This window comes from Eptatretus burgeri, chromosome 6, assembly GCF_056783735.1.
Source record: "Eptatretus burgeri isolate ZD-2024b chromosome 6, Ebu_testis_v1, whole genome shotgun sequence".
In the NCBI taxonomy this organism is placed as follows: Eukaryota; Metazoa; Chordata; class Myxini; order Myxiniformes; family Myxinidae; genus Eptatretus; species Eptatretus burgeri.
The window spans coordinates 20,409,968-20,424,280 of record NC_140966.1 but is presented as its reverse complement, the minus strand read 5'-3'; the positions used below and the strand labels follow the sequence as shown (position 1 = coordinate 20,424,280).

The 14,313-nt window shown below is 41.2% G+C and overlaps 1 protein-coding gene across 6 annotated transcripts in view; it reads right to left on the bottom strand.

The window, feature by feature from the left end:
- Positions 1 to 14,313, bottom strand: part of DGKZ (diacylglycerol kinase zeta) — a 746,996-nt gene that overhangs the window by 213,582 nt on the left and 519,101 nt on the right. For all 6 annotated transcript variants that reach the window (XM_085884240.1, XM_085884239.1, XM_085884241.1 and 3 more), the window contains 2 exons: positions 13,280 to 13,479; positions 10,550 to 10,650 (listed from right to left, as the gene is read on the bottom strand). In XM_085884240.1, coding sequence (XP_085740366.1) covers positions 10,550 to 10,650; positions 13,280 to 13,479 — 301 coding nt within the window. The remainder of the gene's footprint in view (positions 1 to 10,549; positions 10,651 to 13,279; positions 13,480 to 14,313) is intronic.

Here is a 14,313-nt window from a genome sequence, read left to right as displayed (position 1 = left end):
TTTCAGCAGTTCCATAAATACTGTGGACAAGCCCCACAGTACTTTGTGATGCAGAGCCTAAAAGTAACTGAGAATTGGTGATGATGACAATCCAAACAGGGAACACAGCTCCAAAGTGATTGGTGAGTACAATATTCAACTGTTTGTTTAAAATTATTAAAAAAACTTATACTGTACATGTACAGAATGTACTTTGTCTGGTGAAATTTTTTTTCCCTGGAATATAACCCCACGTTATTTACATTAATTATTATGGGAAAATTGGATTCACGAAAAGTAATTTTGGGTAAAGCCACACAATTCAAGAACATAACAACATCAAGCGAGGACTTACTGTGCTTCATTTAGTTTCTATAAAAAAGTAGCTTTGGTTTCAAAAGTAGGGTTGAACTGATTTATTTATATACATATCTTTGTGTTCTTTGAAAAAATTTAGATTCATAAGTAACTTTTACTGACTTTAATGCAGAACAGATAAACCACAGAAACTACAACATACAAATGAGAATATTTTCTGAAATCAAAACACTCAACTTCCTACCCCATTCCCACCCTTCAGAACCTCCAAAAGCTTTTACAAGAATAGATGTCAGCAAGGACTAAAAACAGCACCAACTATAACAGCACTCGGGAGAGTGCATACCTCCACCAGCTAGACTAAACTGTTTACATTTTGTGTCCCACTGATAGGCCGGATCCGCATCCATACGTTAATTAAAATCGAATTAGCTTGATTTTGTCACCTACCCAAATCATCCACAAAATTTTGTCATAATCCATCTCAAGTTTTTGAAATATTGTGTGATAATTTATCATTTTGGTCCTATCTCTCAATGGTGAAGAATAATTTTTTTTTTAAATTATCGGATCTGGATCCGGATTTACACCAAAGGTCAGGTCAGGTGTAGCAGCATGTGCCGGAGCAGCATGTTGCTGCATCCACTTTCTGCCCATACTCCAGGGGCCTCCGCCTGGCCATCCCCCAGGCAGATGCCTGGCCCATCCCCATCTCCTGAGATTACGATCAACCTGCTGCAACCACGAGGGACATGGTCGGCTGGTTGGCCTCCTCCACTCATGAGGCCCCCTCACTGAGACAATCTGGTAGGCAGGATCGGCAGAAGGAAAATGAGCCACAGGTCCATACAGCTGCAGCTGGCGCTCATGGACCATGGTAAAAAATCTCATCTGAGTCTCTCTCAGAAACAGCTCATTGATCACAAAGTCTGACCAGCGATGCCCAAAGGATTTTCCGAAGAGACCTGGTACCAAAGAAGTTAAGTCGCCATCTCAGATCCTTAGTCAGAGTCCAAGTATCACATCTGTAGAGTAAGACTGGAAGCACCAATGACATAAAGACTCCTCCTTTCATCCTCCTGTATAGGTACCATAACCGCCACAACCCATGATCCAGTGAATCCATGACTCTCCAGGCCCGACAAAAATGTTTATTGACCTCTGGCTCACAACATGTGGAGAAATGAATATCACTTCCAAGGTAAGTGAATCTCTCCATGATCTCAATATCCTCACCACAAACAGGTACAGATAAGATAACAGGTACAGACAAGATAGCACCCAATATGTCATGGAAAGCCTGAATCTTAGTTTTGACCCAAGAAACCCATAATCACAGCAGATCTGACTCCTCGTTCAGCGACTTGAGGGTCCCCATAAGAATATCCACTGTCTCTGCAAAGATGATTGCATCATCAGCAAAATGAAGGTCAGAGATCTTGACATTCCAAAATGATGCACTGCAGCTAGATCACTCTGACATCCTCCCCAGAATCCAATCCATGCAAGTGCTCAAAAGCGTGGGGGCCAGTATACACCCCTGATGAACTCCAGTAACAATTGGAAGTAAGTGGGAGATGGAATCACCACACCTCACAACACTCTCAGTAGTGAAGTATAGTTCAGAAATCAGATTGATCAGCTTTTGTGGCTCCCCATTAGTTTTCGTGACAAGTTTTTGTGCTTTGCGGAGATCAACAAAGGCTGTGAGCAGCCCCTGGTGAAACTCTCGTCTGCAATCGGTAAGGACCCCCCTCGAGCAAGGATATGGTCAATCGTTGACCTCATTGCTGCAAGGATAGGACACGACTGCTCTGGGCGCTGGTGCTCAAGAAGATGGTAGCAAATCCTATCAATAATTATCTGAGTAAAGGCTGTGCTCGGCACTGAGAACAGCGTCATCCCTCGGTAGTTGTTGCAGTCCTGGCGATCGCCCTTCACTTTCCAGGAAGGAACAACAAGGCCCTTCTTCCAGTCAGTTGTGATTATGTCTGTATTCCAAACAGAGCATAGAACTGTAAGCAATGACATGAGTACAACATTTAGACCAGCCATGAGAAGTTCAGCATGGATGTCACAGATCCCAGGATCTTTACCCCTATAACCTGGTTCACTGCAGGCTGTACTTCCAGAAACGAGCATGGCTCACAATTGAATGGAGTCTCAGCAAAAGGGACGTTTACACCTCTGACATGCAAATGAACAGCTGGTGGGTCAGTCTGGTACAGCCACTCAAAGTACCTGGCCCCTTCACTTAAGACTCCTCTGTAAAAAGCTGACCACCCTCCACTCGAACTGCAGTCCACCGAGTGATTGGCTTGGAGGAACGTAATGCACAAGTTCCTCTGAAAGCAGGATGATAATCACTTGACCACAAGTGATGCTCTGCCCATTAACAGATTCCTTGCACAAAGGCCTCCTTGTCTGCCTTCAGCGCACATTCAGTTTTATACCTCAACTCCCTGAACAGCTCAGCTCTGCCATTAAGCCAGGCCTGAGACTCTGGTCAATGGTATCCAGTGTCCCTTGGGAGACAATGTTCTTCTTTGCCTGACGGTGGGTTCCAGGACATCCACTGGAAACATCAAGGATGGTAGTCTTGAAGGCACCCCTCATCTCTTCAAGATTCCCTCAGACACCCAAATCCCACCCACCCCCAAATCCCCACTCACCTTGTTCGCAAGCTCCGCAGCTACCCTCTCATCCTTGAGCTTGCCAACATCCAGCCTAACCTAGGATGATACCATTCTACTGGATTTAAGTTGCTATTTCAGAAATGCTACAACAAGCCTGTGGTCGGTATTGAGGAATTGAGTACTCTGGTCTACCGTACAGTTCTGAATCATCCTCCAGTGACCATCAATGAGCACATGGTCAATCTCCTTTGCCACACCACCAGCGTTGGAATGCCAATCCAGAAATGAGAGGCTGTGGGCGCTGAAACCATGAACTAGCCACACTAAGTCCTTGACTTCTTGAAAAGTCACGGAACTTCTTGCTATTCTAGTTCACAGTTCCAAGCCGCTCATCACCATCCATGTCAGTGCTAGTCGATGCAAGTATCTTGCCTGGGGCACTGATCAACCACAGTCTCGAGCATGGCATTGAATGCCTTCTTCACACTAAGGTCACTCACCTCAATCTGAGCATATACAGAGACCAGGGTAATGACACCCAAGGAGTGACAAATTCTCAGTCTCATAATATACTCATTGACCAGTGTTACCTCAATTATCATGGTAGTCAGCGTATTGGACACAGCTACAGCAACTCATTGGGCATGGTAACCATCAGAGCGACCAGACCAGTCGTAGATGTAACCACCCGCCATGATCTCACCACTATCTAGTCTTCAAACCTCAAAGAGTGCTGCAAGATGTTCAAATACTGGAGCTCAGATGATAGCAGAGACAGGTGATCATCCTTTGTTGGGGATAGGACATTCCAGGCACCCGCCCAAAGGGACCGCCTCAGATTAACCCGAGGAGACCGCTGTCTGGTGGACGACACCTCAGCCCCACCCTGACACACACCACTGCAATCCAAACCAAGAAGGTTACCCTGTGCTATTCCTTCTATCATCAAAGAATGGGGGTCCCAAAGGCTTTGCCCCAATTTGGTCATCTGCTTTGCGAAGAGCGCAGCTGCACAGGAGGTACTCCCACAGAGTGGGTTTTCAGTTTTCTTTGGCTTTTTTTACGTGTTCTGTGGAATGAAGTATTTTACGGTGGCTGGAGTGAAAATCCTGCCACCAATCTCTGAGAATAAGGTAACTCAACTACAGGAGAATGTACGCAGACACAGTTGGGCACGAGATATGGATGGCTGTTGGCTCACACGGAGCTCCTCCACCCTTTGACAGGTTTTGTTTTGAATCCTGCTGGGTGTCAATATCCTTACACCCTCCTCACTAGGAAACTGAGTGGGGGAGATGGTTTAGTTGCTGACAACCTGACCATGAAACAGGTTCGTACAGGTCTACATGGTAGTTGTAGCAAGTCACAGATCTGATCTGGCCTGACCTGACAATTCACCAAAATCTTATCATTTCATCCTTGTCACACTCCAAACTGTCCACCAAGTTTCTTTTGAATCCACCCATAACTTTTTGAGAGATTATATATCTCATTTTGGTCCTTTTCTCTCAATGGTGAAGAACCACTAAAAAATTTTAGTGTCCAGATCAAGATCCAGATCCTCAAGAAAATCGAATAAATTTGTCCTTATTCCACACCAAATCGAAACATCAAGTTTTATCTGAATTCGTCCATAACTTTTTGAGTTATGCTGCTCAGACAAAACAAACAAACAAAAAGGAGAAAAATACATAAAATGTTTATAGCCCCCATGGTTTTAGTAATTTTTCTGTGTGAAGTTAAAGGGCTCGCCCATATTTACAAAGAAAATGGCCACCAGTCTACCAGTCGACCATCTTTGATCATGTCACAAAATAAAGCGGGGACAACATGCAAGCCATCATGTGCTGTGGTTGTGCCAAGTTTGAACATAATCGGACCACGCATGTCCGATAAGTGGTTGGGGACATGTTTAAGTCACAAAATGGCCACCAGTCGGCAATCTTGGATCTGATCTGGAGAAAAAAAAAATCACTCACAAAGGTAAGCTAACATTCAATATCTGTGTGCCAAGTTTGAACATAATCGGACCACGCATGTCCGAGAAGTGGTTGGGGACATGTTTAAGTCACAAAATGGCCACCAGTCGGCAATCTTGGATCTGATCTGGAGAAAAAAAAAATCACTCACAAAGGTAAGCTAACATTCAATATCTGTGTGCCAAGTTTGAACATGATCGGTAAATGCACGTCCAAGAAATGGTTGAGGGCGTGTCCAACATCGGGTTTTTACAACTAAAATGGCAGCCAGTCGGTCATCTTTGATCGAATCGCGAAACAAAATGATGTGCTTATGTATATAATACCATCATGTCTTGTCTTTGTATTTACCATTGATAAATCACTTGCGAAAGTCTTGCAAATGATTAAGGCTCACAATCAATGAAGCTTAATCGGACAGGTCAGATCTTGAGTCTTGTAAATAAGGGAGTGTTGTTCATTCAGAGAGACAAGTTTATTCACAGTTTTACTCTCATTAAAGTGATTTGGTAATTGTAACGATTGCTTCTCACACAGCAACCGTTTTTGTGTTTGGTATTTACTTTAACATGTCATTGATTGGCGACTTCAATATATTCCATTTGTGAACAAAAGTTCAATGTGCCAGTCAGTCACTATTATTTATTTATGAGGACACCTATAACAGGAAAAAAATTACGATTATCACGTCAATATGGTATAATAATTATGCTTATCGTAATTTTGGGTCCATTTGTTTGTTTGTTTGTCTGTCTGTATGTCTGCATAGAATGTGCTAACGTAGGTCGCAAATGCCATCTAGCAATTACGTATTATTTTGTTTATCCTGCTCAATCATCTTGAAAATTGATGTAGGTTTATTATTTCAATCATTTTTCATTCAACACAAATAATTTCTTGTCAGAACATATTGTTAATTTTCATTCATAATTGTTCATTATTCGATAGAATTATGAACACCTTATTTTTCTCTCCAATTAATTTGTCAAAATGTGTTTATTAAACCAATGGTACAATTGTTTCTGCTCAACTGAGTCATGGGACAACAAATTATCATTCCAACTTGGGAGGGTGTAGGTGTGCAGACAACAGTTTTCATCCCCATTGCTATCTTTATGACCATAAATAGGAATTGTAGCCACTAGTTGTTGTGGACCTAAAAGCATGAGCATTATTGGCCAAAACCTCATATTATTGATGCTCAGCTGATGATCTAATCAGCGGGTGCTTGTGTAACAGTATGTTCTTCCGTCATACATACGTTGGCTAGTTCAAATTCACCTCAATTTGTATTTATAACTTAGACTACACTTATACTGCAAGGAATGCGGGTCTTGGTAAGACTAGTGATGGACCGCATCAGCACAGAAGACATTGGGGTTTTCCCAAATAACATTTGAGAAGGCATAAGTTTAGTGTCATGAAAAACAAGTTGTAGCAGACATTTCGGGCAATAATGGAATAGGGTAAATGAGAAACCTTTCTGAGATGAACGAGTAATGGAGCATTTGATTAAGAACACCATTAACAAATAGAGGAGGTCCATCCAAAATGTGGAAGCAATGTATTCCTTAATGGGAAGAACTTAGGATTTGCAATAGGTCAGTTGAAAAGAGGTAAAGCAATTTGGTGCTTAGAAAAAGAATCCCACTTTCAAGGAAGCTTTTATGACTACAGGTAAGCCTTTTGAATACTTTTTAAGCGGTGTACTGGCTTCAATATTTGAAATGTCCTTTCTTCCTTCCATCCGTCCTTCAAAAATGGCATTAGGGCCATAATGGCATCACGGCCGGTATCAGGATGACATCATCACTCCTTGCGGTCGCATCACACCACACCACACTACGGAGCTTACAAGGAACAAGGAAGTCGAACGCAGGAGAAGGAAATTCAGCCCAGCAAGCCTGTGCTCTGTTTACACACCATATCAATAATTCAATGCAACAGCTTATCAAGTTAAATTCACTGGGGAGGGGAGAGGGGTGAGGTGATGAGAACAGTGGGGCAAGCATAGGCAGACATCAATCACTGCAGTGTTTAATATACTAATATACGTATAATGTGACCCCAAAAAATTGGCAAACTGCGCCGCTTCCTTCGGACATGCGTGCAATTTATTGACTACAAAGAGGACTGAAGAAATATAAACTCCCAAAGAAGCTGAGAGAAGTCTGCATGAAGAGATGCATGAGAGATGCATGAGAGATGCAAAGAGAGAGAAAGAGAGAGGTGGTAGTTTTATTCAAAATGAGAATGGGTTTTCTTTCATGTCATAAAATAACATGAGATCATTTGTAACACATTCTATAACTAGAGTTCAGAGAACACCTTACCCCACACAGTCTTGTGAAAATGGATATGGTAAGGGTTCTTTAAACTCTTGATTTGTGTTTCTGAGCATGATCTATATTTCCTTTGAACTGCAATTTTGTATCAGTCTCGATAATCGCAATGCTGAGAGAGCAAGTATGAAATTTGATTGGTTAAGATGGTATAAAATGGCGGAATATTTTGTCCGAGTACTGCGAAACAGAAGGTTAATTCTAAGCGTCAAGAAGGTGATTTGTGCTCTGCAGTATCCAAGTATATAATTCAATTGAAACAAGTAAAGAAACATAAAATGTCATAGCCCCCATTGTTTTAGTAATTTTGCTGTACGGAGTTAAAGGGTTAGCCATTATTTATGTACTATTAAAATGGCCGCCAGTCTACTAGTCGGCCATCTTTGATCAGATCACAAAATAAAGTGATGCACACGTGTGTGCCGTCATGCACTGTGTACGTGCCATGTTTGAACAAAATCCGAGATATGGTTGCGAACGAACACACACACACACACACACACACACACACACACACACACACACACACACACACACACACACACACACGGAAATCAAGAACAAATCCATAAGCCCCCATTTCAGACGAAGTTGAATGGGGCTAATAAAATAAAGGTTTGTAAAGACTGTATAAAAAGAAGAAAGATTTTAAAAGCTGCCATTGATGCACTATCTTTTACGCCACCTTATTTAACACCTTAAATTAATTCTTCCTGCCTGTGGTGTGTGTCCTTCATGACACGTCTAAAAACAGTATTTCCTTATTGGAATGATTTTCAATTTTGTTTGACTGCCAGATAGGCAAGCTAAATAAATTACTTACTCCTCTGTGTGCATGCGAGATTCCGTACAATTTGCCTAATTCAGAGCCAAAATACTGCTAAACTGCAGGTTCATGCTCCGATTCATGTTCCAATTTGTCTTCTGCAGTGTTCAAAATATAAAATTCAATTCATATTAAGTTGTTCCTCGAACACAGACTGACGTCTGTCGACAGACTGATGAACAGATAGAGTGAACCAATTGCTTAACCCTGTTTTTTGTTTCGAGTGTGCAGGATAATAAAGTCGAGATCAAAGTAAAGGGAGTTGACAGTTGGGAGGGAGTTCAGGGAATTTATAATTAAGGGAAGTGACAGCAAGATAATGGAAAGAGGATAACTGGGATTTATAGTTGAGAAATGGATGGAAAGTGGAGTCAACAGAAATAAAATTAAGAGGATTTCAGTGGTACAAAGAAGGTCGTTAATGAAAGGACAGAACAGAATGGTGAAATTCAAGAGCCCTGTGCTTGTCCCTGGTTAATGTGAAACTTCTTTGAGAGGATGCTATTCACACACATATAAATGGAGTTCTCCATAAGGACACTTTCCAACTGAGTGTGAGAGGAGGAAGAATGGCAAATCGTTAGGATTTTGAAAAAAGGCCTTATGACAGGGCGTTGGGGGTATCCAATGAAACTGCATGACTCTCTTCGAATGACGCAAAGGGCAAGACGCCATAAATTGGTGACAAAAATGAGAAGACCACGAGTAGATCTGGCTTGACAGAATCCAAATTGGTGATCACTAAGCATAGTAGAACCTTTGAAGAAGGACATGGTGATAACAGTTTCCATCGCTCTGGAAAGGATTGAAGCGAAGGCAATCGGGTGGAAGTTGAATGAGTTGGATCTATTACCTTTATTAGACACTGGGAAGGTCTGTGCAGATTTCCAAGGTGAGGCAAAGATTTCTGAATCGTAAGAGACTTTGTTCAGATGTGTAAGAACAGGCACACTTCTTCAAAATAATATGTGTTGGGTGGTCGCTAGACGACCGTTATTCTCAGGTTTTCCGTCTGTCTGTATGTATGCAATGGACAGCTCTGGAGGCCAGAGGAGTCAACCGATTTTGATGAAACTTGAATAGTAGGTTCATACCAGGATCTAGTTGTATGCTTTTGAGCACCGTTGCTATAGACACCACCGTTGCCTAACAACGGGACTTTGAATTTTTTGGAAAAATCCGAAAAATATTTATATATATATATATATTTTTTTTTTCGAAAATCAAAAATCGGCTTCAGTGCTTTTATGCGCACTATAATCAACCTCTTTGTCAAAAATTTTCAGTCCAATCTGTCAAAAACTGTATGACTAGTATGCAATTATATAGCAACCACCCATGTCACTTACCGGCTTGTTTGTATCGTGTGTGTGTGTGTGTGTGTGTGTGTGTGTGTGATTTTAAAAACAGTTATTGAGTTTGCTTACATTATTGCTACCTCTTGGTAAACATACGTCGTTATTCTCTCGAGGGCAGGTGCTGAAAGTCACAGCTTACATGTATATTTAGCTTTATCTGGCAATGGTGCATCTCAGAACAAATATATTAGACTACTGAAACTGAATAGTATTTGAAATGAATTTTCATAAAATAAATGCAAAAGAAAAAAAAAATCTTATTTATTCTTGAAATGGTATTTTTAAAATGACTGATTTGATTCTTTGCTTCAAAGATTATATTTCACCAAAGTTTGCTTCAAATATTATATTTTAATGCGATTCTAAAATACGACCTGGTGGATTCAAATGTAACTGCAATAACCAGCTCCATACAAAAGAATCTAATAAAGCAACAAGGATGAAACATGACTGAATCACTGTCATCTCTGAGCCATAATTGTGAAATGTGAGGAAAGAGCAGATATCTAATCTGATTTTCCATTATAGGTGCAATATATGGATGATCATGAGACCACCCCACCAATCATAGGTTCTAATGAGAAAAGGCCAACTCTTGCAGACAATAACATGATTTTTAAGAGAATATTTACCAATGTGGGAAAATGAGGTTTGGCTGACATTTACAGCATTAGCCCCTAACCAGAGTAAAAGAGCTAACAAAATGCTACAACTCAAAATATTCACATCTCGTTCCCCATAGCAATAAACATACTCGTATCAACTTATGGTTGATATAAAACGCAATGTTTATCTTGTCCACCAAACTTTAGCAATAAGCACAGTACAAAAATGACCAAAAATAAATATAAAAAATATAACTTTTACAACAAGAGCATTTAATAGTAACTCAACTGTATATCAGAATGCTACATGTCTTATCAAAGTTCAGCACACATCATGCTCTGACTTACTGCTCTTTTTATTGCCTCTTGCAATAGCATGCATGCCAGAAGATCACTTCTGCCAACAGAATAAATCAGCCACTCCTGCACCAGTGACACATTACTCTGCTTATCGTCTCCCAGCAGGTCCCTAAGCACTTTGCCCCACTCGCTCAACCCAAACTTACAGGCCTCACGGAGCTTTTCCTTGTCATAATGAAGGGCCTCATAGTCATGCATACTGATACGGCTCACTTGAACCTTCAGCTGCTCCAGAATGGCTTGAGAACTGCAGGAAGACAGTCAGTGTTCAATCAGAGTAATTCATGAAGGGCATTCCTCCCCAATGTTTCGATACATTTTTGAAGAACTGATTCCATTCCATTTGGGATGGCCAAAATGATTAGGTGGGTATGTTTGACTTTTGATTAAAAAAAAGAAGTGTTAACTTGAAAACAGCCAGCCGGGCTGGATCTTGAAGAGAAAATAAATGCTCCACATGTGTGTATGCTTGGTAATGTAGCTCGGTATTGAATAATACCTCACAGGGACAATCTACACAAAGTAAACACAGAAATGGTATTGTTTAATTTTACTTTACGACTCTCAATCAATTTCACCTTTCCCATACTCCTCCGCTTCTCTCTTCTCGATCAACTTTACTACAATCCATTTTCTCCATTCTCCACCCCTGTATGTCCTTCCTATTCTGTTGACGTGTTCCTGTCTCTAAGGTTACACTTATTTAGGACAATCAAGAGTCAAAGTGTTTTAAGGCAGCATGCTCCACCCATTGAATGGAGGAAGTACCTGGAACGAATGGGATGCAGGGTTTATATGAAATCCAAACCCCATTGGCTGGTTATTGTGGGGTGCGATTTGGCTGGCCATTGTGTGTTTCTGATTGGCCAGTGTGGTCTTGCTCATCATAATCCATTGTCATCGGTGTGTTGATCAGTTATGAGTGTAAGAGTCAGCTTGTTAACGAGGGAGAACCAGATATCACTAATGGATAGCCCATTTCCTTGGGGTCTGTGTAATGTAGATGGTGGTGGTCGTATGGCAGCTTAGCTGCCGGGGTAGCTATCATTTCTTGAAGCGCGACTGTATCGCTGATGCAGTGCCCCTCTACCAGTACACACCCTGGAACTGGTACTCATTTCGCTGACCTCGGAAAGATGACAGGCTGAGTCACCCCCTGGTGTATTAATTCAGCGGCCGACGGGGCTTGAACTCAGGACCCTAGGATCCCAAGCCACCACCCTAACCACTGAGCCAACACCAGGCTTGTAATGTAGATGTATCTCCATGGCTTCTCTGGTTCTCCTTGTGTGCCAATAGCAGATGGATGTGAGAAGTGTGCTGTCTGACCATAGTATGCGATGACTCTTGGTCTGTGCGTGATTGACTACAGCTGATTTTTCCGGTTCGCCTCGTCTATTACATGCCTCAACTTCTTTCAATCTAGTGGTGAAGGTTCTGCCAGTTTCACCAATGTAAACTTAACTGCATTCACACGGGGTTGCAGGAAACACCTGGATGGTGGTAAGAAGGTCTTCTTTCCTGATGTGTGTGAAGAATAGATTCGAGCTTGTGGGTCGAGCGATGGAATATTATTGTTGGCAGTCTTCAGAATGCACTGCATGTAAGATAATTAATTAAAGTCTCACATTTTGAGAACAAGCTAGTTCTCTTCCTCAGAGGCATTAAGAGTGGTGTGTTGGTCACACCACGTTAAGTTCTGTTGGAGACTGTTTTGAGTCGTGGATTGGTCCAAATCCTCGCCAATTACAGTGTGCATACAAATTGTTCAAATTAGTGAGAGATGTAGCTTGTTCTACTTCACATGTGAACGGTATTGCTGGCTCATTTGAGTTGATATTTGTGTGGAAATGGTCAACATTTGCCTTCTTGAAGATTACGAATGTCTATCATCAACATAACGCAGCCACAACTTCAGAGAAGGGTCATCGTGTAACATTTGTTCTTCAAAGCACTGCGTCACCAATTTGGCGATAGACCCACAGATCGGTCAGGCCATCGGGATTCCTTGATGTTGATGGTATGTAGTGCTGTCAAATTCAAAATAAAGTGATTTTAGGCAAAGTTGGAAGAGTGAGATGAGATGTTCAAAAATGAGGTGACTGTTGCTGGCGAGCTGTTGGATGTCGATGTAATGTTCTAAGGTCTGCGTTACCTATTTGATGGGTACAGATGTTAAGAATTAAATAATGTCGAATTGGACCATAATTCATCATTCTCGAGACGGATATTTCTAAATCGGTCAACAAAGTCTTTGGCATTATTTATGCTGTGTGCTGAATGTGCTGTTAAGTGCATCAATCGGCACGTCAACTTGCATATCCCACATGGAAAGTACTACACAATCAATTGCAATGCAAACACAAGCGGCAAAATAATATGAATGCAGGATGCAGAACCGTCCCCAACAGAGCTTAATGTGCTGTCACCACCACACGATTCTTAACGCTTCTGAGGAAGGGACCCAGCTTGTTCTCAAAATGTCAGGGTTTAATAAATAATTTATTATTTTACGACTCAGTTTGCTACCTTTTACCAATATGAATCCTGAGCTGAAAATCTTCCAACACGTACATATATGTATATGGAACATCGAAACGTATATATATATATATATATATATATATATATATATATATATATATATATATATATATATATATATATATATATATATATATATTTGTCTTCTCTATTGCCAGCGTGGCTTCACTGCTGTGCATTTTGGCACAATTGGCCAGCTCTGTTTCAATCAGCTATTCTTTAGTCATTTTCAAACATATCAATCTCAATACTTTCACCTCCTCTCAATGCCACCAACCCTCTTCCATCATTTGCATCCGAATTCCCTCCCTCCCTCTCAAATGATCTCTTACTCGTTAAGATGTGGTACAGATGCACGACGCTTCGCTTTCTGCACCATGTTTGCCTGGTTACGCAGAGTGATGTGAATGATAGATGGTGAAAGGCGACATGGCTCGCCATCCACTTGCATTGGAACAGACTTGAAGGTGGTAAGGACTACTTCGCGGCACTGGTGCAATCTTTCTCCGTGACCACCGACCTGCAGGGCCGCCTGAGAGGTGGGCGAGGAGATATGTGCAGTTAACGGAGCATGTTTTTTTTTTTTTTACAGCAAGCTATGGTTGAGACCGTAAAACCATTTGCAGACAAGAAGAATTAAAACTACTTTACAAGAAATAGTGAAAATTCAACAAGAAATGGGTTTGCATATTTCACAAAAATAATAAAAATGCAAATCCTTCAAAATTTATCTCAGTGATTTCAGGCCATTATCGCAGACAAGGAATGCAAAATGACTAAAGAGCTTGTCATTATTAGAGCTGCCATTCTATCATCGAAGTTATGCTTAATTTTTGCTTGTACAATTTGCAGCACAATTTGGGTCAGCTCCCATATAGAAGAACAAAAAAACAAGACGACTCATCACAGAAAGATGGCCAATGATAGTATTAACTTCTCTTACAATTAATAGTGTCTTTAATTATCATAAATGGCCCATACACTCTACAGAGAATCGGTGCCATCAAAACAACTTGTTGGTAAGAGTTTGGTGATTCTGGGTAGTTTCCTGTTGCTTTCCCAGAAGTTTGTCAGGGCAGGTGGAAACAATAACTCACCGACAGTGTGAAAAAGACACCATGGTACATTTAACATCCACAAACTATCAGTGCGAGCAGGTACGTCCTCCGGCTTAACTTCCTCCTGTTTGACTGTACACACATTGATGCATGGCCTTGCATGCGAAACACCAGGATTAAAAGTTTATAGCTCAGTCATTCAAATCCGGCCGAGACAGCTCAAAGAGGAGTGTGCATACCTCTAAGCTATCCTTTCAGCACCACAGAGAGATCACATGAAGTCAAAGAGAGTAAGCCCAATATATATA